General features: G+C 43.0%; 1 protein-coding gene across 4 annotated transcripts; it reads right to left on the bottom strand.

The window, feature by feature from the left end:
* Positions 1–516: 516 nt before the first annotated feature.
* ZNF268 (zinc finger protein 268) lies at positions 517–22424 on the bottom strand. Of its 4 annotated transcripts, none has more exons than XM_010378596.2 (7): positions 22148–22311; positions 21803–21887; positions 14725–14925; positions 10528–10654; positions 10142–10237; positions 8575–8680; positions 517–4197 (listed from the first exon to the last, which is right to left on the bottom strand). In XM_010378596.2, exon 7 carries the CDS (start codon positions 4169–4171, stop codon positions 1811–1813), a length of 2361 nt encoding a protein of 786 aa, XP_010376898.2. In that variant the 5' UTR covers positions 4172–4197; positions 8575–8680; positions 10142–10237; positions 10528–10654; positions 14725–14925; positions 21803–21887; positions 22148–22311; the 3' UTR covers positions 517–1810. The 4 variants fall into 4 exon arrangements, with proteins under 4 accessions (XP_010376898.2, XP_010376897.2, XP_010376899.1 ...); XM_010378597.2 differs by having other exon boundaries at positions 3887–4197; positions 22148–22360; XM_010378595.2 differs by lacking the exon at positions 8575–8680 and having other exon boundaries at positions 22148–22424.
* Between the last annotated feature and the right edge of the window lie 2911 nt (positions 22425–25335).

Here is a 25335-nt window from a genome sequence, read left to right on the forward strand (position 1 = left end):
GATAGCCCTAATCTAACTGCCAGGGTCCCACTCTTCCCAGATTAATGCCCACTCACCTAACAAACCTGATGAGGTAGTGAATAAAACTAATTTTGTGAGTAAGCAACTGGCAGAATTTTTCACCACTCTGACTCTATAGTTACACGTAACTAAGTAGTATCACTGATGACACATAATTTTAAATTGAATTTTTAAGATCATTATATACATGGGTATCAAAAACAGTCCCTCTTGATCACACTCCAGAATTGTTTAAATTTTTTCAGTGACAACTTATCCATTTCCCCAGAGCCTCAGTGAGCACATGATGCCAACAATTCATTTCATGACTTCATAGCATGGGCCAAGTTTCTGCTGTGGAATATAAATGGAGACTTGAAGGACTTCCATCCTGTCTTGGGAAACAGCCGTTTCCAAATATCCACATATCCTTGCAAGCTTCTGCCTACACCTCTCTACCACCCATTTCTGAAGCAGTCTGATTTAGTAAGCTGTATGCAACAGATACACAATGGCTAATGCAATCCAACAAGGAATGTATTAAAAGCACACCCAATAGCTCAAAATGAAAGACAAGTGAACAAGGTTAAGAAAATGACAGTAACAAAAGCTGTTCTAGGAACCTCTACTGAAATAGCTACTTATTAAATCAAGATGCCACCATAGAACAAAAGCTCATGTTGCGTTTTCTGAACCTGAAAAACCTGTTAACAATGTACAGTTTTGAGCCTCAGCTGACAACAGTGCTCATGCCAAGTCCCTGGCAGGGCATCTTGAATGGTGGTTCCATCATGACTGCATACACTGTGAGGGAATGTTTCTCTAAGAGGGAATCAAGATGTTCTAACCAGTGATGGTAGAATAGATTCCAGGCTACACAAACACATGAAGTGTGCCTTATATTGATTACTATAACTAAAGAGGTTGCTGCCAAGGCTGCTTCAAAAGGGCAGAAGATACCACAAGAAAATGTTTGCAGTGTGGAAATGCATTTTTACTAAATCATTCCAGTAACAAGTTGTATTTGGTAAGCCACAAAGAAACAATGTTGCTATGCAGAGTAGAACTCTCTGGATATTTTTTCCTGAAAACGTGGAACATCTGGAATAAAATTTCTCTTAAAATGATTCCTAAAGGAAATCATTCTTCAAAATTAATATTAAAATATAATAATAGGTTGGGGGTTTTTTTTTAGAATGAAGCTTCTGATATAAGGTGAGGTTAACAGTCCAGCTGTGGCTTATTTGGTACATTCATAGATGTTCACTCCTATATATATATTTTTTTCCCTAGGGGTTTGTCATTTCCAGATTTAAACTTTCCCTTACAGCGTGGTTCCTCCAAGGTATATGCTTCCAATACATAAAATGTTTGTACTTTTGTTAATTCTATTCATTAGCTCAATAATTTCTCTCATTAAAATCCTGTAAACTATGAATTTCAAAGAAGTCTATTCTATATTCATCTGGTTCATGAAGTTTACTCTTTGTGAATCTTATGTTAATAAATGACTTTACAACATTTGTTTAACATAGTTCCTCACCCGTATGAACTTTTTAAAAAAGGTATGACTTGCTGCTGAGAATTTTCAGTGGTTACTAAATTCAGTTTTCTGTGTATTTTCTACTATTTCTTCTGCATGTAAAGAACAGCTTTCTGTAGATGCCTTTCCATATGCTGTGTATTCATGAAGTTTCTATTCAGTATGAGTTTTCTGGAAGACGACAAGATGATTCCACTTACACAGTTTCTCTTTATATATGATTTTGTGATTTCTTGTAAATTCACTTTCCGGAGTTTCATAAAATTATCAATGTTTGTCATCTACATGAGTTCTCTGATGCATAATGAGCTGTGACTTCCAACAAAAGGCTTTCCCACATTCAGTGCACTTACAAGGCTTCTCTCCTGTATGTGTTCTCCGATGTGCACTGAGAATTGATTTTTGAGAGAAGGTTTTCCCACATTCATTGCACCCATAGGGTTTCTCTCCTGAATGAGTTCTTTGATGTACAATGAGTTGAGAATTCCTAATGAAGGCTTTTCCACACTCACTGCATTCATATGGTTTCTCTCTTGTGTGCATCCTCTGGTGTACAAGAAGGCGTAGCTTCCCACTGAAGGATTTCTCACACTGACTGCATTTATAAGGGTTTACCCTTGCATGAGTTCGCTCATGTACAATGAGTAGTGACTTCCAAATGAAGGCTTTCCCACATTCATTACATTCATATGGTTTCTCACCTGAATGAGTTCTCATGTGTATAATTAGGTATGACTTGCTGCTAAAAGCTTTCCCACATTCACTGCACCCATAAGGCTTTTCCCCCGCATGAGTTCGCTGATGTGAAATGAGCTGGTCTTTCCTATTAAAGGCTTTTCCACATTCACTGCATTCATAGGGATTTTCTCCAGTGTGAATTCTCTGATGCACAATGAGTTGTGAATTGAAACTAAAGGATTTCCCGCATTCCCTGCACTCATGTGGTTTCTCTCCTGTATGAGTTCTCGTATGTATAATAAGGTATGACTTGCTCCTGAAGGCTTTCCCACACTCACTGCATCCATATGGTTTTACTCCTGTGTGACTTCTCTGATGTACAATGAGCTGGGACTTCAAACTAAAGGTTTTTTCACATTGACTGCATCCATAGGGCTTTATTCCAGTGTGCACTCCTTGATGTACAATGAGCTGCGATTTGAACGTAAAGGCTTTTCCACATTCATTGCAACCATAGGGTTTCTCTCCTGTATGAGTTCTCTGATGTACAATCAGGTTTGACTTTGTATTAAAGGCTTTCGGACACTCACTACATTCAAATGGTTTCTCCCCTGTATGAGTTCTGCGGTGTATAATAAGCTGTGACTTTAAACCAAAAGCTTTTCCACAGTTGGTGCATTCATAAGGCTTCTCCCCTGCATGAGTTCTCTGGTGTGAAATAAGCTGGTATTTCCGACTGAAGGCTTTCCCACATTCGTGGCATTCATAAGGGTTCTCTCCTGTATGAATCCTCTGATGTATAATGAGCTGTGATTTAAAACTGAAGGCTTTCCCACAATCGTTACATTCATGGAGTTTTTCTCCTGTATGAGTCCTTGTATGTATAATAAGGTAAGACTTGCTCCTGAAGGCTTTGCCGCATTCGTTGCATACATAAGGTTTCATTCCTGTGTGACTTCTCTGATGTACAATGAGCTGTGATTTCAAACTGAATGCTTTCCCACACTGAATACACCCATAGGGCTTTACTCCTGTGTGAATCCCCTGATGTACAATGAGCTGTGATTTGAATGTAAAGGCTTTTCCACAATCACTACAAACATAAGGTTTCTCCCCTGTATGGGTTCTCTGATGTACCATAAGGTTTGACTTTGTATTAAAGGCTTTCTGACATTCATTGCATTCATATGGTTTCTCTCCTGTATGAATTCTCTCATGTATAATGAGCTGTGATTTTAAACCAAAAGCTTTCCCACATTCATTACACACATATGGTTTCCGTCCTGAATGAGTTTTCTGGTGTGAAACAAGCTGGTCTTTCCTACTGAAGACTTTCCCACATTCACAGCACTCATAGGGATTCTCACCTGTGTGGATTCTCTGATGTATAACAAGTTGTGAATTGAAACTGAATGTTTTCCCACATTCACCACATTCATGCAGTTTCTCTTCTGTATGAATTCTCTGATGTACAATGAGGTATGATTTACTACTGAAGTCTTTCCCACATTCATTACACCCATAGGGTTTCTCTTCTGCATGAGTTCGCTGATGCACTACAAGGTATGACTTGCTGCTGAAGGCTTTCTCACAATAGCTACATCCAAAGGGTTTTTCGCCCATATACACTTGTTGGCACATAAATTGTGATTTCTTATTGACAGCTTTTCCAGATTCATTACTTTCACAGTATTTTATTCCTGTAACAGTTTGCTCCTGTTTAGAATGGAAGAATGATTTTCCATGTACCTGAAATCCATTAGGATTCTTTCGAGCATAATTACTAGTGAAATCTATATATTTCAAACTCTTTCCATGCGTGGCACATTTATGAGGTTTTTGTCTTAAAAGATAATTTGTACTAAGAAGACATAGTTTTCCAAATGTAGTGCATTCAAAGCTTTTTCCCGTACTTCGAAGCTTGTCTTTATTTTCCTGATGCCATTCCATAAGATCATCAATTTTCCAGACTGTGTCTAGAAATGAGAACAATTAGTCATATGTTATAAATAATAACATGATTGTAGTATACTAGAAAGTTGCCTATGAAATGCCATATCATGAGGTTTTTTTAGTTTCAGATATCAGATCTGAATATATATAAATTCTCAGGTGTAAAAACACTCAAACTACTGGGTACTGAAAAAAATAAAGAAAAACCAAACTGAAGACAGGCATAGTAAACTGATAAGAAGTTAAAAAGTTTTGCATATTGGATAAAGAAGACAAAATAGGCACAAGGAACAGTGAAGATAAAATTAAGATGTCATTAGGGATCTATGAACATTAGATTTATTCAAAAAATAATTATTAAATGCCTACTATGTGCCAAAAACTATGCTACCTTCTAGAGAAATTGCAGAGAACAATGCAGATTACTGCCCAGTCCTCCTGGGAATAACATCTCAATACCTAGCAAATGGATAAAAATAAACTGAGAGGGAACATCATTCCCTAACAGGACAAGAAGCAGTTCTTCAAACTATTCAGAGAAATCAAAACCGAAACAAAAAGCTTCCTACCATGTAACAAAAATTAGAATGCCATCAGACTTCTCATTAGGAAAACTAGAGGACAGAAAATAGAGCAATGAGGAATAAAGTCAAAACATTTTCAGATACAGAGGTCTCAATGTTTCTATCACCCTTTTCCAGGAAGCTACCCGAGTTGCTCCGAGAAAAGAAATGACAGAGGATACAGAAAATAAAACCAAAAAGGAGATCCTAGGATAAAAATTGCACAGACGGTCTTAAGAAAAACTAAGCTACTCTGAAGGAAGTCAGAAAAACTTAGCAGTCAGTATCACTAGGAAGAAAAAAGGAATACAATTAATAATTTGGCTGAAAGTATCAGCCAAGAATATTCAGATACTGAAAGGAGAGTCTGCAGTTACATATATGATGAATACCTTAATGATAACAAAATTAAACAATCAAAAAATTAACTACAGAAAAAATACAAATTTAGAAATAAAAATAAATCACTGTATACTTTCATGATTTACCTATAAACAGAAATCAGTCATACCAACATAAAAATTGAAGACAGAACTAACCAAAAATATGAAATAACTGTATCAGAATGATGGAGGTATGGGAACATGCAAAGAGATATGTCTCCATCATGAGTGTGCATACAGTGGGAAGGTATGGACAGGAGAAGAGTGAAAGAGAAGTAAATCACCTTTCTATACTGAGCAATCATTAGGGGAGAAAGCCAAAGTGTAGCAGAATAAGCCGGTTATTTAGAAATATGGAGGCAACCACCACAAGAGTTAAAAAGAGACTGAAGATGTTTTCTCTAGCAGTCACGGAAAAGAATGGGCACAGGGTAGGCAAACAGCTGTTTGATACTGAAGCCATCCTAACTATCAAATCCTATATTTTATCCTTCCATTCCTTCTGTTGCTGGTAACATACCCATCCTTATCTTCGCTTGGTTCCTATAGCTCTGCTTTCATCATTTGAAATCTAATGTATCTTCTCTACAGCATGCTCTTTGTAACAATAATGGCAAAAATAGGATTATACTTGACACCTCAAGGTGGAGTTCAAACAATTTAAAAAATCAGGGAATACCAAACCCAGTAACTAAAAGACAGGCTTTTTTTTTTCTTTAGATGGAATCTCACTCTGTCACCAGGCTGGAGGGCCGTGGTGTGATGTAGGCTCACTACAATCTCCACCTCCCAGGTTCAAGCAATTCTGATTCAGCCTCCCGAGTAGCTGGGATTACAGGCATGCATCACCACGTCCAGCTAATTTTTGTATTTTTAGTAGAAATGGGGTTTCACCATGTTGGCCAGGATGGTCTTGATCTCTTGACCTCACGATCCGCCTGCCTCAGCCTCCCAAAGTGCTGGGATTACAGGCATGAGCCAGAGTGTCTGGCCTTTTTTTTTTTTTTTTTTTTAAAGAGACAGGGTTTGCCAGGCACAGTGGCTCATGTCTGTAATCCCAACGCCTTGGGAGGCCGAGGTGGGCAGATCACCTGAGGTCAGGAGTTCAAGACCAGCCTGACCAACATGGTGAAACCCTGTCTAAAAACACAAAAATCAGCCAGGTGTGGTGGCGCGTACCTGTAATCCCAGCTACTCAGGTGAGGCAGGAGAATCACTGGCACCTGGGAGGTGGAGGATGCAGTGAGCCAAGATTGCACCACTGCACTCCAGCCTAGGCAACAGACAAGACTCCATCTCAAAACAAAACAAAACAAAACAAAAAAAGAGACGGGATCCCTCTCTGTCACCCAGATTCAAGTGCAGTGGTGCAATCATTGCTCACTGCATCTTCAACCTCCCAGACTCAATTGATCCTCCCACTTCAACATCCCAAGTAGCTGGGACTACTGGCAACAGCCATCACGACCAGCTAATTTTTAAAAACTTTTGGTAAAGCTGGGGTTTCACTATGTTGCCCAAGCTGGTCTTAAGCTCCTGGCCTCAAGTGATCCTCCTACCTTGGCCTCCCAAACTGCTCAGATCACAGACAAATGCCACTGCACCCGGCCCAGGCATTCTAAAGCTTGAAAATTACTTTAAACATGATTCAAGACCATATTAAATATGGTTCCTGGCTGTGGTCCAAAGGCAATCACTGGGATTCCAAATAAACACCAAGAGAATTGAGATTCTGAAGCTACAGAAAAGCAGTCTCCCCAGTGACCATCTCGAGTTTAATCACAGATGATGATGGAAAAGGAAATTATGCTTGGAGAGCAGAAACAAAGGTTCCTCAGGTAGCTTATTTCACTGCCACAGAAAGAAATCCTGACAAAGCCTACAGTGTAAACCAGTGGCTACCATGTGGTGTTCACTGCTGCTGCCCTCCTGGAACTGGGGGACTCTAGACTTGTCTCTATCCCTCTACATTTGGATGACTGGATGGTTCAATTTATCTTTAATTATAGGTCTATAGACCATAAAGAACTACTCCGAATGGGAGCAGGATCCTAGACTTGTATTAACGTAGTACAAGAATAAACATATGGGTTGCAGCAAATAGTTGAAGATGGATGGCTGGGAAGAAGGGTGTGACAAGCCAAGGAAGGTGAAGGCAGACAGTGCTGCTTACCCAGTGGTTCTTCCGCCCTTTTCCTGGCTGGCAGTAACCTGATTCTTTTCCACCCCCATCCTTATGGTGATGTGCTTCAGTCAGGGAAGTGAGGACCCATTTCTATCCCCAGCCCCACTTCCAAAAGGTAAAGCATAATTTATCTAAGCCAACAGAGATAGCCCCATTTGCCTTTCCAGAGCCTTCCTCACACAGGGGCATGTGACAAAAATTTAGCCTGTTGAACACCATCAGTCTGCTTGAGACCTCCTGGGATGAGTTTTCCTGTCTGACAGACTCATGGGTGAAGAAACAGCCCTTTTTATTTCACTGGCCACTGGTATATCCACAGGCATCAATTAGAACTGCAAGAGCCATCTGAGGACCATTAAAGAAGATAATCTAAGGAAAATGCCAACATACCTAGATGGGCCCTTGCTGACTGACTGAGTCAATCACTTAGTCGATCCTGGAGCTGCCCCACTTCAGCACTTTTTGTGATGTGTAATAATAAATCACTTCTGCTTATATTAGTTGGTCTGGGATTGACCAACAACTGCAGCTGAAGCAATCCTAGTAACACAAGGACTAACTGTTGATTTACGCTGTCAAGCTAGTGATAGAATAAATGGGGTGTTCAGGGAAACATATCTGACAGTAACACCAAAGATGAATTAGTATAAAAAGAGTAAAATGAATAAATTTAGCTAAGTACAACAATCCAGACATGACAATATTGGCCTCGTTTTGAGTGGAAGTTGAAACGATGAGGGTTTTAAAAGACGTCTTTTTAAAGGAACAAAATGCTAACAGACTGTACCAAAACCAGTAAGGGAGCCCTGCACAGAAAGGAAATTCAAGCGGACTTATCCAGTGTTAGGAAACAAAACCTTAAAACGGAAGAAACAGCAGGATGAACAAAAAGAAAGATGAAAAGAAGGTGGTATATACATGGCTATGCAGCAGTGGGAGAGACAATTTCAGTTTCTGAAAACGAGGCCAGGGAGTGGTACAAGGAAGATGCCAGTGACTCAATCTAAACCAGGACCAAAGGGCAGATAAAGGCCACTGTGGCTATCAATTACCAGCAGAGGAAAGAGCTGAAATCTTCCGAATGGAAGCTGTTATGGTCTGAATGTGTCCCCTCTAAAATTCATGTTGAAACTTAATCCCCATTGTGGTGGTATTAAGAGGAGAAGACAAAGTCCTGCCCTCATGAATGGATTAGTGGTTTCTAAAAGGGTTTGAGGGAACGATCTTAGGCCTGTTTTGCCCCTCTTTCTGTCCCACAGTGTTCCTCACCTCCAAAGGATGCAGCAACAAGGCGTCATCTTGGAAGCACAGAGCAGGCCCTCACCAGACACCAAACCTGCCAGCACCTTGGCTTTGGACTTTCCAGCCTTCAAAACTGTGAGAAATAAATTTCTGTGCTTTATAAAATTACCTAGTCTGTAGTACTTTATCATAGCAACACAAATGGACTCAGACAGAAGTCTTCTTTTTTTGAGATGAGATCTCGCTATCACCCAGGCCAGAGTCTAGTGGCACAATCATAGTTCACTGCAGCATCAACTTCCTGGGCTCAAGCAATCCTCCTACCTCAGCCTCCCAAGGAGCTGGGACAACAGGTGCACACCACCATGCTCAGCTAATATGTGAGCCTTTTAAAAGTTACACTATATGAGGGAAATGAAGAATAAAGACCCCTTGGATTCAGAAGAACAAGAGAAGCCCAGTAGAACATGAAGGGAAAAAGTGCTTGGTCATGCAGCACAAGAGCAGGATCAACAGGTGTCACTGCAGGATCATGGACACTATCAAATGACAAAGGAATGTGCTCAGAAGATACAGAGTGATAATGTTCAAGCCATTAGCAAGGCTGGGCGCGGTGGCTGACGCCGGTAATCCTAGCACTTTGAAAGGCTGAGGTGGGTGGATCATGAAGTTAGGAGATCGAGACCATCCTGGCTAACATGGTGAAACCCTGCCTCTACTAAAAAGACAAAAAATTAGCCAGGCTTGGTGGCGGGCACCTGTAGTTCCAGCTACTCGGAAGGCTGAGGCAGGAGAATGGCATGAACCCGGGAGGCAGAGCTTGCAGTGAGCCCAGATCGTGCCACTGCACTACAGCCTGGGCGACAGAGTGACACTCTGTCTCAAAAAAAAAAAAAAAAAAAAAAAAAAAAAAAAAAAGGCAATAGCATACAGAAGCATAAAAGGGGTAGAATCTACTAACAGGTTTCAAAAAGAAGGAAGATGGGACTGTGGCTGTTGAATTTATGTGTAAGGGATTTAAACGTAATTTTCAAAATATAGAAAAGAAAGAGAAGGAGTATGAGAGTCACATCACGTGAAGTAAAGAGGAAAGGCTTGCTAAAATGCATAATGAAGTGAGTCTATCACCAAGACAGAGTAAGGAGGGAAATAAGGACGCCAATCAGAAGATTAAGAATGGATGGTAAGGCTGGGCGTGGTGGCTCATGCCTGTAATCCCAGCATTTCAGGAGGCTGAGCCAGGCGGATCACTTGAGGTCAGGAGTTCGAGACCAGCCTGGCCAACATGGCGAAACCCCGTCTCAACTAAAAATACAAAAATTAGCTGGGCGTGGTGGCGCACAACTGTAATCCCAGCTACTCAGGAGGCTGACGCAGAAGAACTGCTTGAACCTAGGAGGCAGAGGATGCAGCGAGCCGAGATCATGCCACTGCACTCCAACCTGGGCAACAGAGTGAAACTCTGTCTCAAACAGAAAAAAAAAAAAAGAGCACATGGTAATACGTGAGGCAAAGTACAAACAAGAGGAGCACATCACATTAAAATTCATGCTAATTCTGAATAAAGAGGAAAAGATTTGTCTCCATCACTCACTTGGACAGGACTGATTCGGAATTTGGGCCTGCACCACACACAGCTCTTCTCCTTGTTCCAACTTGAAGATGATATCAGGTTTGGTGTGTTGATACCCTATAAACAGAAAATCACAGACAACCTGGAACAAACAGGTTGGGATTCAGAGATTCAGAAAAATGGGAAGATTTGGTTTGGAGGTAGCATGATGAAGCTGCCTTGTTGCAATTTGGCAAAGTAAAGACCATTCAACTGGCATACTCTGCTGCCAACAGGGAACTAAGAAAATCTGGCCTTAAAATCTAAGTCCAAAATCACTAAGTATTTCACAGAAGGCCTCCAGTTTTCAGCAACCAAGAAGAAGCCTGGAGATCAAGCACACACCTCCTCAGGGAAGCAGCACTTACCTAGGGACACCAGGTTGCTATAGTTCTCCAACATCACATTCCTGTACAGGCACTTCTGTGCTGAGTCTAGCAGCTGCCACTCCTCCCAGGTAAAATCCACAAACACATCCATGAATGATAATGGTCCCTGAAATACAATACTCTCATCCAATCTCAAGTTATTTTACTAGGTTTGTGGAAAACTAGCTGCTTAGGGTGTCTATTACTTATGTTCAACTTTGTGAGAACAAAAATTGTACTGAAAACATGCATCAATGTGCATTAAATCAGTCATCTTTCTTTCTTTTTTTTTTCGTTGAGACGGAGTCTTGCTCTGTCACTCAGCCTGGAGTGCAGTGGTGTGATCTTGGCTCACTGCAAGCTCCTCCTCCCAGGTTCACGCCATTCTCCTGCCTCAGCCTCCTTAGTAGCTGGGACTACAGGCGCCCACCACCACACCTGGCTAATTTTTTGTATTTGTAGTAGAGATGGGGTTTCACTGTGTTAGCCAGGATGGTCTCGATCTCCTGACCTCATGATCTGCCCGCCTGGGCCTCCCACAATGCTGGGATTACAGGTGTGAGCCACCGCGCCTGGCCGGAAATCAGTCATCTTTCATTTAACATTTGACAACTACGATAAACTCCCTTTAACAAATGCGATAAACTCTCTTTAAAGGTTTTTTTTTTTTTGAGACGGAGTCTCGCTCTGTCGCCCAGGCTGGAGTGCAGTGGCCGGATCTGGGCTCACTGCAAGCTCCGCCTCCCGGGTTTACGCCATTCTCCTGCCTCAGCCTCCGGAGTAGCTGGGACTACAGGCGCCCGCCACCTCGCCCAGCTAGTTTTTTTGCATTTTTTAGTAGAGACAGGGTTTCACCATGTTAGCCAGGATAGTCTCGATCTCCTGACCTCGTGATCCGCCCGTCTTGGCCTCCCAAAGTGCTGGGATTACAGGCTTGAGCCACCGCGCCCGGCCTAAAGTTTTAAGCTATCCTAGAAACCATCTATACAAGGGTTCTCAGACATGGGACATTCAGTACTAAAGGCAGGACAGTCAGACAAAGAAGTTCGAATGATCACTCCTACATCTGCAATACAGTTACCGACCTCTAGGTTCCGGGAATATAAAAATGAATGAAATAGAGTCCTGCCCCCAAGAAGCATTCAGCACTGCACAAGGAAGGAAAGCTACATATGCAAATGCAACTGGAAGTCAATGAAGTTAAAATAAAAGAACACAGATTACAACATGCGCACAAAGGAAGAAGTAAGCAGTGCTATTTGACAGGGTCAGGTGGAATCTGTGAAAGGGTACTATAGGTACCTAGAAGAAAAGACACATTAAAACTTTATGGACTAAAAAGGTAACTGCCGTAAATAGCAGCCACTCTGTGGGATAAAAGACCTAGACATGAAAATATACAGATGGTAAATGAGCATACAAAGCATGCTCAACTGCCATATGTCATTAGGGAATTGCAAATCCGGAAAAAGTAAGACACCACTACACATCTATTAGAATGGATAAAATCCAAAAAACTGACCACCAAATGCTGGAGAGGATGTGGAGCAACAGGAACTCTTATTCATTGCTGGTGGGAATGAAAAGTGGCAGAGTCTCTTTGGAAGCCAGTTTGGCAACTTCTCACAAATCTAAACAGTCTTACCATATAATCCAGCAACTACGCCCTAGGTATTTATACAAATGAAATGAAAACTTATGTCAAAACAAAAAGAGAAGACATACATGGCAAGTATCATATATGAAAAGAAGTTATCATCACTGAACCCACAGACATGAAAAGACAAACTACTCTATGCACATAAATTTGGTAAGTTAGATGAAAAGGACATATTCCTTGGAAGACACAAATTACCAAACTTACTCAAGAACAGATAAACGGGCCAGGACGGCTCACGCCTGTAATCCCAGCACTTTGGGAGGCCAAGGCAGGCAGATCACGAAGTCAGGAGAACAAGACCATCCTGGCTAACACAGTAAAACCCCGTCTCTACTAAAAATACAAAAAAGTAGCCGGGCATGGTGGCACACACCTGTAGTCCTAGCTACTCAGGAGGCTAAGGCAGGAGACTCACTTGAACCCGGGAAGCAGAGGTTACAGTCAGCCAAGATCGTGCCACTGTATTCCAGCCTAGGCGACAGAGTGAGACACCATCTCAAAACAAAAAACAAACAAATAGATAAGTTTAATTAATAATTATATAACTATTAAAAGAATAAAATTTGGGCCAGGCACGGTGGCTCACACCTGTAATCCCAGCACTTTGGGAGGCCGAGGTAGGTGCATCACGAGGTCAGGAGATTGAGACCATCCTGGCTAACACAGTGAAACCCCATCTCTACTAAAAATATAAAAAATTAGCCAGGCGTGGTGGTGGGCACCTGTAGTCCCAGCTACTCAGGAGGCTGAGGCAGGAGAATGGTGTGAATTTGGGAGGCGGAGCTTGCAGTGAGCCAAGATGGTGCCACTGCACTCCAGCCTGGGTGACAGAGTGAGACTCCATCTCAAAAAAAAGAAATAAAATTTGCAGTTAACATCATACAGATTGGAAAGAAACAAAACTGTCCTTTTTTACAGAGAAAGAAGGAAACTGACGATGTCAACAAAAAGATTAAGATGACATGACTGTTTACAAAGAAAATACCAAAAAATCTAAGAAAGTTCCTAGAACTAACTAGTGACTGTAGCAAGGCCACAGGATACATGGTCAATACATAAAAGTTGGCTATATGTCTATATAACAGCAATAAATCCTTTGATTTTGTAATTAAGAAACTGGCTGGTGCCATGGCTCACACCTGTAATCCCAGCATTTTAGGAGGCCGAGGGAGGTGGATCACTTGAGGTCAGGAGTTTGAAACCAGCCTGGCCAACATGGCGAAACCCTGTCTCTACTACAAATGGTGTGGTAGTGCACACCTGTAGTCCCAGCTACTCAGGAGGCTGAGGCGGGAGAACTGCTTGAACCCAGCAGGCGGAGGGTGCAGTGAGCCCAGATCGTGCCACTGCACTCCAGCCTGAGTGACGGAGCAAAACTCCTCAAAAAAAAAAAAAAAAATTAAGATACTGATACTGTTTACAACAGCAACAACGAAACAGAAAGAACTTACATATAAATCTAAAATATCTGTGTAGGATCTGTATGCTCAAAACTATAAACACTGACTTTTAAAAATCAAAGATCTAAATAACGGGGGGACCCTGTGTTCATGGATTTGAACTCAATCCCAAACGTACGGTAAATCTAAAAGTTAAAGGTAAGGTAATAAAGTAACAAAGAAAAAGATCTCTATGAGCTTAGGATAAGAAAAAAATAGGACACAAAAGTCACTAGCAATAAAAGACAAAAATGTGCAATACAGACTCAGTAAAAGTTAGAAATACCTGTTCATCAAAAGTAAGCATTAAGAGAGTAAAAAAGCAAGCCAATATTGGAAGTAAAACAAGCATCCCAGGTAAAAATTTGAATATAGGCTTCATATAAAGTTTGTTTTAAACTTTAATGTGCATGAATCACTGAATCTTGTTAAAATGAAGAGTCTTATATTAACAGCATTGAGATGAACTCTGATATTCTGCATTTCTAACAAGCTTCCAGAACAATACATATTTTGTAAACACACATTTTTTTGAAAACAGGATACAAATAAAACACAAAATAACTTTTTAGGGATGGGGAAGGAGATGGACATTGAGTATGAGAAAATAAGAGAATATATAAATAAAGGCAGAAAGGACCTTACATGAACCAATGATAAAAGGGCCACAGGCCAGGCACAGTGGCTGATGACTGTAATCCCAGCACCTCGGGAGACTGAGGCAGGGGGACCGCTTGAGCTCAGGAGTTGATGACCAGCCTGAGCAATATAGGGAGACCTTCTCTCTACTAAAAAAAAACATCAGCCAGGCATGGTGGCACCTGCCTGCTGTCCCAGCTACTCAAGAGGCTGAGGCTGGAGGATCACCCGAGCCTGGAGTTTGAGGCTGCAGCGAGTTATGATTGCACCACTGCGCTCCAGTCTGGGCGACAGAGCAGGACCCTGTCTCAAAAAAAAAAGTGGGGGGGGGGTCTTGACCTGAACTGAGGAGTGATTAACTTAACCCTTTGACCTAAGGATCTCCATCCCTCTCCACACCAAAAAAAAAAAAAAAAAGTAATAAAGAAAACACTAGGAATAAACAAATGAGAAGCTCACCCAGGACGTGGTGATTTTTGGCTGCTCTTGGGAAATAAATAGCCACTCTAGGACTTTCTCTGTTCTGCGACTCTTCCGCTTCCGCCTGGGTGCTCCAGGGAGGTGTTGCAGGCCAAGAGTCCCTTGGCCCAAGACAGATTCCTGACCTTGGAGCTTTCTCATCCTATCCCATGAACTGTTTCGTTCTTGGAGAGGTGGGACCTGTGGACTCAAGAGCAAATTTACTTTAGGGAGCATAATTTACTTCTGGGAAAAGGAAATAGGGGTCATATCACATAAATGTGAGAGAAACACATTAGAAAACAAGGCAGGTTTAACTTCAGGAAATGCAGGGTTAGAGGTAGAAAAGAAATGGCTTCCTGACGAGGCTTAGCACCAAGAGTTCAGGCCGTGTTTTGAGCCCTTCATGACAAAAACAGAGGCAGGGCCCTCAAACAGCAAAGCTACAGAAAGATCCTGGCTCATCCTAGCTCCAAACAGGGACGTCCTGCCACAAATTAAATGGCGTCTTAATAGGCCGGTTTGGGAGGGCAGCGGGAATAAAACATTATTATGAGAGAAAAAGGAAGCAAATGAGGCTCTGACAGACAATAAAAACATAACCAAAATATCTGACCACATAAAAACTGTTACACAACATTTCAAAATGAAGTAAAAGAAATCAGAAAAACAAAACTTTGAGAGGACAGATTTATAAAAAACAAAAGAGCCTAGAAGGTAGATGCTTAGACATCTGAGAAATGTGAAATGAGAAATATCAGAATAAATTAGGAAAATACATTCAGAAATGAAGATTGAATTAAGAGGAACACAAAAAAGTAGCAATGACCTAGAAGGCAGCACAGGTGAAAAGTGGGGAAAGCCTAAAAAAAGGGAATAAAAAATTAGAAAAAGAAACAATGAAATGACATGAAAAGGCTGTTCACCGAGGCATTTTTATAACCCAAATATCTACAACTACATAACTGGTTGAAAATGCTATGGCCACCTATACAGCAGTAAACGGCGACAGAGATAGGGAAGTGAAAACAACCTCTATGCACCAGTATTGGTATAATACAATGATCAATATATACTCTTAGTGATGATGACAAGGGGAAGAATAGTACATACAGAAAGCTGGCTTTCGTGTTAAAACAAGAAGGGGCATTGCTAGTATATGTATATGCTTGTGTTTGCCATATAAATGGGATAACATAGAATCTAGTCTTGTGTGTCTGGTTTCTTTCACTTCGCATAATGAGGTTTATACTTGTCCTAGCACATATCGATAGTTTGTTCCTTTTGTTGCTGAATAGTATTCCATCACATTTCATCATTCACCATTAATGGACATTAAGATTATTCCCTGGAGGCCGGGCGTGGTGGCTCATGCCTGTAATCCCAGAACTTTGGGAGGCTGAGGCGAGTGAGTTGCCTGAACTCAGGAGTTTAAGACCAGCCTGGGCAACACAGTAAAACCCCATCTCTACTAAAATACAAAAAAAAAAAAAAAAAATTAGCCAGGAGTGGCAGCATACACCTGTAGTCCCAGCTACTTGGGAGGCTAAGGCAGGAGAATTGCTTGAACCCTGGAAGCAGAGATTGCAGTGAGTGCCACTGCACTCCAGCCTAGGCAACACAGCGAGACTCCGTCTCCAAAAAAAAAAAAAAGATTATTCCCTGGAGACCAACAGCTTATCTCTCAGAGCCTTCTCTGGGTACACTGGGCACTATCCACCCACTCTACATTTTGCTCTACATTTCAAGATCAAGGATCCTAGAATCTCTGCCTCTTAAGAAATCCTCAACCTGCATCCAGAGACTAAATAGAGTACACAGGCCAGGAAAATGCACATAGAGCCAGACTATCTGGTTTCAAGTCCTGGCTCTACATTGACCAGGGGTGCCACCTGGTCTCCAATTAGCCCTTTCTGGGCCTCAGTATCCTTACCCATCAAAGGAGAATAACAGTATTCACCACCACCTGGGGCTAGGACTACTGTGAGGTTTTATTATTTATTTATTTATTTTTTTGGAGATGGAGTCTTGCTCTGTTGCCCAGGCTGGAGCGCAGTGCCACGATCTCAGCTCACTGCAAGCTCCGCCTCCCAGGTTCACGCCATTCTCCTGCCTCAGCCTCCCAAGTAGCTGGGACTACAGGCGCCCACCACCACGCCCAGCTGATTTTTTTGTATTTTTAGTAGAGATGGGGTTTCACTGTGTTAGCCAGGATGATCTTGATCTCCTGACCTGGTGATCCACCCGCCTCAGCCTCCCAAAGTGCTAGGATTACAGGCGTGAGCCACCACGCCTGGCCACCGTGAGGTTTTAACATGGTAATACCTAATAAAAGATTTAGCACAGAACCTCATACATAGTAGACACTGAGCATTAACATTTGGTTGAAATGGCAAAAGAAAACAAAACAAAAAACCAGGCATACTTAATGAAAATAAACCACACTACAAAATGACAATCACCAAGATGAAAAGCATATGCTAGTTCTTAGAAAAGAGGACTCCACCTTCAAACATCCCCCAACTCTAACTAGTGTCTCCATTTCTACCACACTACACAAAATCCCTGCTACCTCTTGTCTGAACCACTGTAGTCACCTAATCAGTCTCGTTTCCCCCTTTCTGTGTCTACTCTTGTCCACCTACAACCTGTTCTCTACTCAGCACTCAGAAGGGTCTTTGGAAATACTAAGCAGATCATGTTGCTCCCTTTCTTAGCACCACACCCTCTCCTGGACCCCATGGTTTCCTAGCCTGATCTGGCCTCTGGCCACCTGTGTTCATCTGCTCTCCTCTCTCTCACTCCCTACCCCCAGCCACAAAGACCTTCCTTCCAGCTTACAAAGGCATCAAACTTCTCCTGCCTTACAGCCTTGGCCCTGGCTGTTCCCATCCTGGATGATCTTCCACCTGCTCTTAACAAGGCTGGCTTGCTATTGTAACTCAGAGTTAGATGTCACTTCCTTAGTGGGGGCCTTCCCTGAGCACCCAAGCTAAAGTAGCCACCAGTCATTGCTTTTTTTGTTGTTTTTGAGACGTAGTCTCACTCTGACACCAGGCTGGAGTGCAGTGGCGCAATCTCGGCTCACTGCAACCTCCGATTCCCGAGGTTCAAGTGACTTTTCTGCCTCAGCCTCCCATGCAACTGGGATTACAGGTGCCCAACACCACACCCAGCTAATTTTCATATTTTTAGTAGAGACAGGGTTTCGCCATGTTGGTCAGGCTGGTCTCGAACTCCTGACCTCAGGTGATCTGCTCACCTCGGCCTCCTAAAGTGCTGGGATTACAGGCGTGACCCACCACACACAGCCCATCACCACTAAATTCAATTTAGGTTTTTATGACTGCTATGGTTTGAATGATTGCATCCCACCAAAATTCATGTTGAAACTTAAGCCCCATCGTGATGGTATTAAGAGGTGGGGCCAATTAGCTGGGTGTGGTGGCATATGCCTGTAATCCCAGCTCCTCAGGAGGCTGAAGCAAGAGAATCACTTGAACTCGGGAAGCAGAGGTTGTGGTGAGCAGAGATTGCCATTGCACTCCAGCCTGGGCGACAGAGTGACTCAGCCTCAAAAAAAAAAAAAAAAAAGAGGTGGGGACTTTTAACAGTGATTAAATCATGAGGGCTCTCCTTCGGGAATGGGATTAATACCCTCTTAAAAGAGGTTTCAGAGAGCCGTCTGGCCCTTCCATCTCTTTGGCCATGTGAGGACACAGCAGTCTTCTCTTTTTGCCCCCTGCCATCATGTAAGGATGTAGCAAGAAAGTGCCATCTTGAAAGAAGAGAGCAGAGCCAGGTGCGGTGGCTCACGCTTGTAATCCCAGCACTTTGGGAGGCCAAGACGGGTGGATCACAAGGTCAGGAGATCGAGGCCATTGTGGCCAACATGGTGAAACTCCGTCTCTACTAAAAATTAAAAAAATAGGCCGGGCGCGGTGGCTCAAGCCTGTAATCCCAGCACTTTGGGAGGCCGAGACGGGCGGATCACGAGGTCAGGAGATGGAGACCATCCTGGCTAACACCCTGAAACCCCGTCTCTACTAAAAAATACAAAAAAAAACTAGCTGGGCGAGGTGGCGGGCGCCTGTAGTCCCAGCTACTCGGGAGGCTGAGGCAGGAGAATGGCGTAAACCCGGGAGGCAGAGCTTGCAGTGAGCTGAGATCCGGCCACTGCACTCCAGCCTGGGCGATAGAGCGAGACTCCGTCTCAAAAAAAATAAATAAATAAAAATAAATAAATAAATAAAAATAAATAAATAAATAAAAAATTAGCTGGGTGGTGGCGCACGTCTGTAGTCCTAGCTATTTGGGAGGCTGAGGCAGGAGAATCACTTGAACCTAGGAGGCGGAGGTTGCAGTGAGCCAAGATTGGGCCACTGCACTCCAGCCTGGGGACAGAGAGATACTCTGTCTCAAAAAAAGAAAAAAGAAAGCAGGTAGCAGACCTCATCAGATACCATATTTACCAGCACCTTGATCTTCAACTTCTCAGCCTCCAGAATCGTGAGAAAGTAGTATCTAAGTTGCCAAGTCTGTGATATTTTGTTACAGCAGCACAAACAGACTAAAACAATGATCTATTATTACTTGATCTCCCTCATACATGTCACTTGACAAGCATTTTTGAGGTTTCCTTTTAAGTGTGAATTACATGTCTCCATTTTGTCTCACTTTTCTTGGATTCCATCTCAGTCTCCAACACCTCTTCCCCTGCTTTCTCTTGTCATTTCCCTGACCACTGTCCTCAGTTATCTTCTTATGGTACACATTCTCCCTGAGCTACTTTGGCCACACCTCATTGGTGCAACCTCATCCAGACCTTTCTCTTGAAACACACGCCTGCCCACTTGCCCACTAGCAACCTCTACCTAGAGGAGCCAATCCATATAAAACTGAAATCTCCCCCCTCTATCAATCACAATTCTGATAGTCTTCCCTTACTCAGCAAATGGTGACATTCCCAACCAGGCCCACAGAGTAGAACTCTAGTTGTCATCCCTGGCTTTTCTGCCTCTCTTACCACTGCACCCAACTAGTTATGAAATCTAATTTCTTCTGCCTCTTTACCAGCTCTTTTTTTTATTTTATTTTTTATTTTTTGAGACGGAGTCTTGTTCTGTCGCCCAGGCTGGAGTGCAGTGGCACGATCTCGGCTGACTGCAACCTCTGCCTCCTGGGTTCAAGTGATTCTCCTGTCTCAGCCTCCCGAGTAACTGGGATTACAGGTGTGAGTCACTGCACCCAGCTACCTCCTCTCTATTCTCAAAACCACTAATTTACTTAAACCCTTATATTCTCTTACCTGCTGACTAGACTGTTCTACCCTCAAACTCTTTGTGAAAACACTTAAATAAGTAAACTCCTTCCCCTATACCATCAGTCCCCAACCAGGGACCGGTTTTGTAGAGGACAATTTTTCCATGGACAGGGAGTAGGGGGTGGCAATGGCTTCTGGATGAAACTGTTACACTTCAGATCAGGCATTAGTTGAGAGTCCCATGAGGAGTGCACAACCTAGAACTTTCGCATGCGTAGTTCACAATAAGAGTTTGTGCTATGAGAAGTTAATGCAGCCTCTGATAGGAGGCGGGGCTCCGGCAGTCATGCTCACTAACCCACTATTCACCTCTGATAGGAGGCGGGGCTCCGGCAGTCATGCTAACCCGCCACTCGCCTCCTGACATGCACCCCAGTTCCTAACAGGCCACAGACTGGTACTAGTCTGAAGCCTGAGGGTTAGGGACTGCCTGCCCTATATGATAAAATCCAAGTTTTTAATGGGGTCCTCAAAGCCCTCTATGATCTTAGGCCTACGGCTCTAGCCTCATTTTTTAATATACACTTCTACTATCACCATTAAACTCTACATTTCAGCAACCCTTAAGTGCCCAAAGTTCACCATATGAGGTCATTTCAAGCCTAAGTTGCACGTTACTTCTTTTTCCCAGGCTGGTTTTAATCCTTTGTCAACTTTAGGTATGTCATCTTTCACAACCAAGTTTAAGACTCTATGAATCATTGAAGCATTTGGGAGTAAGGGGTTAGGGGGTGTCCTTACTTCCAAAATTGATCCATTCCTGCATGCCCCCGTGTATTTCCACAGCCTGCTCCCAGAGCACTCATTAACTTGTCATTGTGTCTTTCTTATCCACCATTCCTAGACCACTGTTCTTCAAGACAGGGATAATGAGCAACCCATCTTTACATTTTTAGCACCTGCCCCAGGGTCCAGCACACAAAATAAAATAAAAATGTTGAACAAGTGAATAAAAAAGTCTGTAATTTCCAAAATAACGTTCAAAGATCCCAGATACAGAAGACCCTTAGTAAATGCAGGCTGAAAAAACTGAAAGATAGGTTAATATCTGCCTGGACGGAGGGAGAGGGAAACAAAGAACAAAGGTGACTAAGATAGCCTACTTCCAGATTCTTCATCACCAACTTCCCCGCGCCGGGAAAGGCACAGGTCAACTGCGCAGGCGCAGCATGACGTCCGACCGAGGAAACCGAAACCTACCTGGCCGCGCCCACGCACGGCCCTCCGCCCGCCCGCATCCCGCCTACCACCCTCCCACTCCCAGGCCCAAGACATAAAAGCCGCTGGGCAGGCGCACGGCGCGAACTTCCTCGGCCCCTCCTCATACGTGGACCTAGGAACCTCGCCTGAGAACGCCGGAGCCACTTCCTGGGCCTCCGCCGCCAGAGACCGGTGAACCCCGCCTCCTCTTTCTATACATTGGCTACGTAATAAAGTTTCCTTTGTTATCTTGCCTACTTGCCTTTTCCTCTGGCCGGCTCTGGTGGTCGCATAAAACAAATCAGTATCCCTTGTTTAACTCAAACGTTCAACGTACAAAGTTGTCAGAAAAGAGACTGATGAAAGGAGGAAAAAAGGAAATCGGATGACAAGAAGCATTTCTGGAAAGTCTAACATGCTCTAAAGGACAATCCAGTTGCCTAAAAGAGCGGTGGGGTGAGAAAGCTCCCGGCACATTCAGACTTTGGAGTAGATGGGGTGCGCACACGGCATTCAGGGAGAGCTTTTCAAAAATGAAAGAAAACCTCTACTCACCCAAATAGAAGCTGTTCGGACCCTGGTGGCCATCCCTACGGTCAGTTTTGTGTGCCTCGCTGGAGGTGACAGGACGCAAGGGATGCTAGAAGAGAGAGCACAGCGAAGAAAGCGTTCTCCCAGCAGTCCCCAAACCCAGAGGGGGCGGGTCCGAGGCACCAGGGCTGCCTGCCATTCTCGGAGCTGACGCTCCTTCCCTCCCACAGCCACGGGATTCACCATCTCCACCCCCTCACCAACACACAGGTTAGGGTCAGGCAACCGCCCCGGGTCTGCAGCAGGAGAGAGTTAAGGCAGATTAGTTCTGTCCCGTCCCGCCGCCTTGGAACTGGAGGAATTCCGCACCTCCGGCTCCTCCAAACCCTGAAGGGGCGGCAGGATAGAGTCCGGGATACTGCCTCCACCTCCGAATCTGCAGCCAAAAGGGTTCGCAACCACTCCAGACTCGGGTGGCCCGGTGACCACGACGGGTGACGAACGCTGTCTGCGGAACAAGGCTCTCACCGTCGGCGCAGAGCAATGGCGGCCGTTACGTGTGTCGCACAGGAATTGCGTCATTGAGAGTCGAAGGCGAAAAACTACAACTTCCAGAGGCCTCTGCGAGGAGTTACTCCCGCGCCGGAGGGCCCCGGCCAAGGGCCACCGGGAGGGGGCGTGCTAAAGTGATCCGAAAGCTCAGACCCTCCTGGCCCAGTCCCTGAGCTCCCGCACTTGGGGGTTTTAAATTATAAAGAGAATCAAAATACTTGACACCAATTGCTCAACGGTTAGAGGGATGTAAATTAGGTTACAAGTATTCTAGTCCATGCTTTACTGAAATGGTAAAAGTCTTATTTTGCTTCACACTTTAATAACAAAGATTCATAAAATTCCCATTACATGTTAACATAAATAATATTTTAATGAAAATTACATATATTTTACAAAAGAAAAAATTTAGCAAGTAGTGGCTTCGTTTTTTGTTAAAGTATTTTCTGACTTAATAGAAAGCTGGATTCTCATATCTGCTTCTATGTTTAATCTGTTGCATATGTTGTTTTTGTTAAAGTATATAAAGATACAGGTCGAACAAGGGATAGGTTTGTTAGTGTACAATCTGAAACCATGTAGATGAATTTTTTCTACTCTATTACATAAAATCCATTGGTCTACATTGCACTTTGAATGGATTCTTTTATCATGCATGATTTCATAACATCATGCATTGCCCAGTTGGAAAATATCAGTTTAGTGAGCTTTGCAGATCTTCCAAATGTCAACACATTTCATTATACAAAAAGAATTATTAGGCTGGTACAAAAGCAATTGTGGCTTTAATGGCAAAAGCCACAATTACTTACTTTTGCACCAACCAAAAATATCTACTAACATTATTATTGATCTTAAGTATTGGGAAGGGGTGACATTCACAAAGGCAGATACAAGTTTTCTAAAATTCTTTCGTTTCTGGCTTTAAAAAACTTTTATAAATTTATGGGGTACAAGTGTAATTTTGTTACATGCATCAATTGTGTAGTGGTGATGTCAGGCTTTTAAGATATCCATGCCCTATTGTACGTTATATGCATTGTACCAGTTAGGTAATTTATCATTGTCCCTGAAACCCCCCAACACCTTTTGAGTCTTCATTGTCTATCATCCCACACTCTACATTCATGTGTACATATCCTTTAGCTCATACTTAAAGTGAAAACATGTATTTTTCTTTCTGTGCCTGAGTTGTTTCACTGAAGATAGTGGCCACTAGTTCCATCCGTGATGCTGCAAAAGACAATTTCATTCTTTCTTATGGCTGAATAGTATTCCATTGTGTATATATAACACTGCAAGCTCTGCCTCCCAGGTTCACGCCATTCTCCTGCCTCAGCCTCCCAAGTAGCTGTGACTACAGGCACCCACCACCGCCCCCGGCTAATTTCTTTTTTTGTATTTTTTTAGTACAGACAGGGTTTCACCGTGTTAGCCAGGGTGGTCTTGATCTCCTGACCTTGTGATCAGCCCACTTCAGGCTCCCAAAGTGCTGGGATTACAGGCATGAGCCGCTACGCCCGGCCCAGCCTGTCTTTTTAATGGTAGCCACTGTGACTGATGTAAGATGGTATCTTTTTTTTTTTTTTCCCCCGAGACGAAGTCTCACTGTGTCGCCCAGGCTGGAGTGCAGTGGCGTGATCTCAGCTCACTGCAACTTCCACCTCCTGGGTTCAAGCAATTCTTCCTGCCTCAGCCTCCCGAGTAGCTGGGATTACAGGTGCCGGCTACCACGCCTGGCTAATTTTTGTATTTTTTATTAGAGACAGAGTTTCGCCGTGTTGGTCAGACTGGTCTTGAACTCCTGATCTCAGATGATCCGCCAGCCTCGGCCTCTCAAACTGCTGGGATTACAGGCGTGAGCCACAGTGCCCGGCCTCATTGTGGTTTAAATTTGCATTTCTCTGATGTTTAGTGATGATGTTGAGCATATTTGCATATACCTGTTGGCCATTTGTATGTCTTCTTTTGAAAAGTGTTGTGTTCTTTGTCTGCTTCTTAATGGGATTATTTGGGTTTTGTTGTTGTTGATCTGTTTGAGTTCCCTGTAAACTCTAGATATTAGTCCCCTGTTGTATGCAAAGCTTGCAAAAAATTTCTCCCATTCTGCAAGTGTCTCTTCACTCTGCTTATTGTTTATTTTACTATGAAGAAGCTTTTTAGTTTAAGTCCCATTTCTCTTTTTCTCTTTGTTGCATATGCTTTTGAGGTCTTAGTCATGAATTATTTACCTAGACCGATGTTCAGAGGAGTTTTCCCTAGGTTTACTTCTAGTATTTTCATAGTTTCAGGTATTGCATTTACCTGTCTTTAATACAACTTAAGTTGATTTTTGTATACGGTAAGAGATAAGGGTCAAGTTTCATTCCTCTGCATATGGCAATCCAATTTTCCCAGCAACATTTATTGGAGACATTGTATTTTCCCCAGTGCTTGTTCTTGTTGATTTTGCCAAAGATCACTTGACTGTAGATATGTGGCTTTATTTCTGGGATCTATCTGTTCCGTTGACCTATGTGTCTGTTTTTACACCAATACTATGCTGTTTTGGTTATTATAGCCTTATAGTGTAATTTGAAGTCAGGTAAAGTTCTGCCTCCAGCTTTGTTCTTTCTGTTCAGGATTGCTTTGCTATTTGAGTTTTTTCTGGGTTGCATATGAAATTTAGGATTTCTTTCTTTTTTTTTTTTTTTTTTTAAATGGAGTCTCACTCTGTCACCCAGGCTGGAGTGCAATGGCATGATCTCGGCTCACTGCAAACTCTGCCTCCCACATTCAAGCAATTCTGCCTCAGCCTCCTGAGTAGCTGGGATTACGCGTGTGCACCACCACGCCCAGCTAATTTTTGTATTTTTAGTAGAGATGGGTTTTCACCGTGTTGGCCAGGCTGGTCTTGAACTCCTGACCTCATGATCTGCTCACCTCGGCCTCCCAAAGTGCTGGGATTACAGGTGTGAGCCACTGCACCCGGGCTAGGATTGTTTTTTTTCCTAAATCTGTGGAGA

The sequence above is a fragment of the Rhinopithecus roxellana genome, chromosome 10 (genome assembly GCF_007565055.1).
Source record: "Rhinopithecus roxellana isolate Shanxi Qingling chromosome 10, ASM756505v1, whole genome shotgun sequence".
In the NCBI taxonomy this organism is placed as follows: domain Eukaryota; kingdom Metazoa; phylum Chordata; class Mammalia; order Primates; family Cercopithecidae; genus Rhinopithecus; species Rhinopithecus roxellana.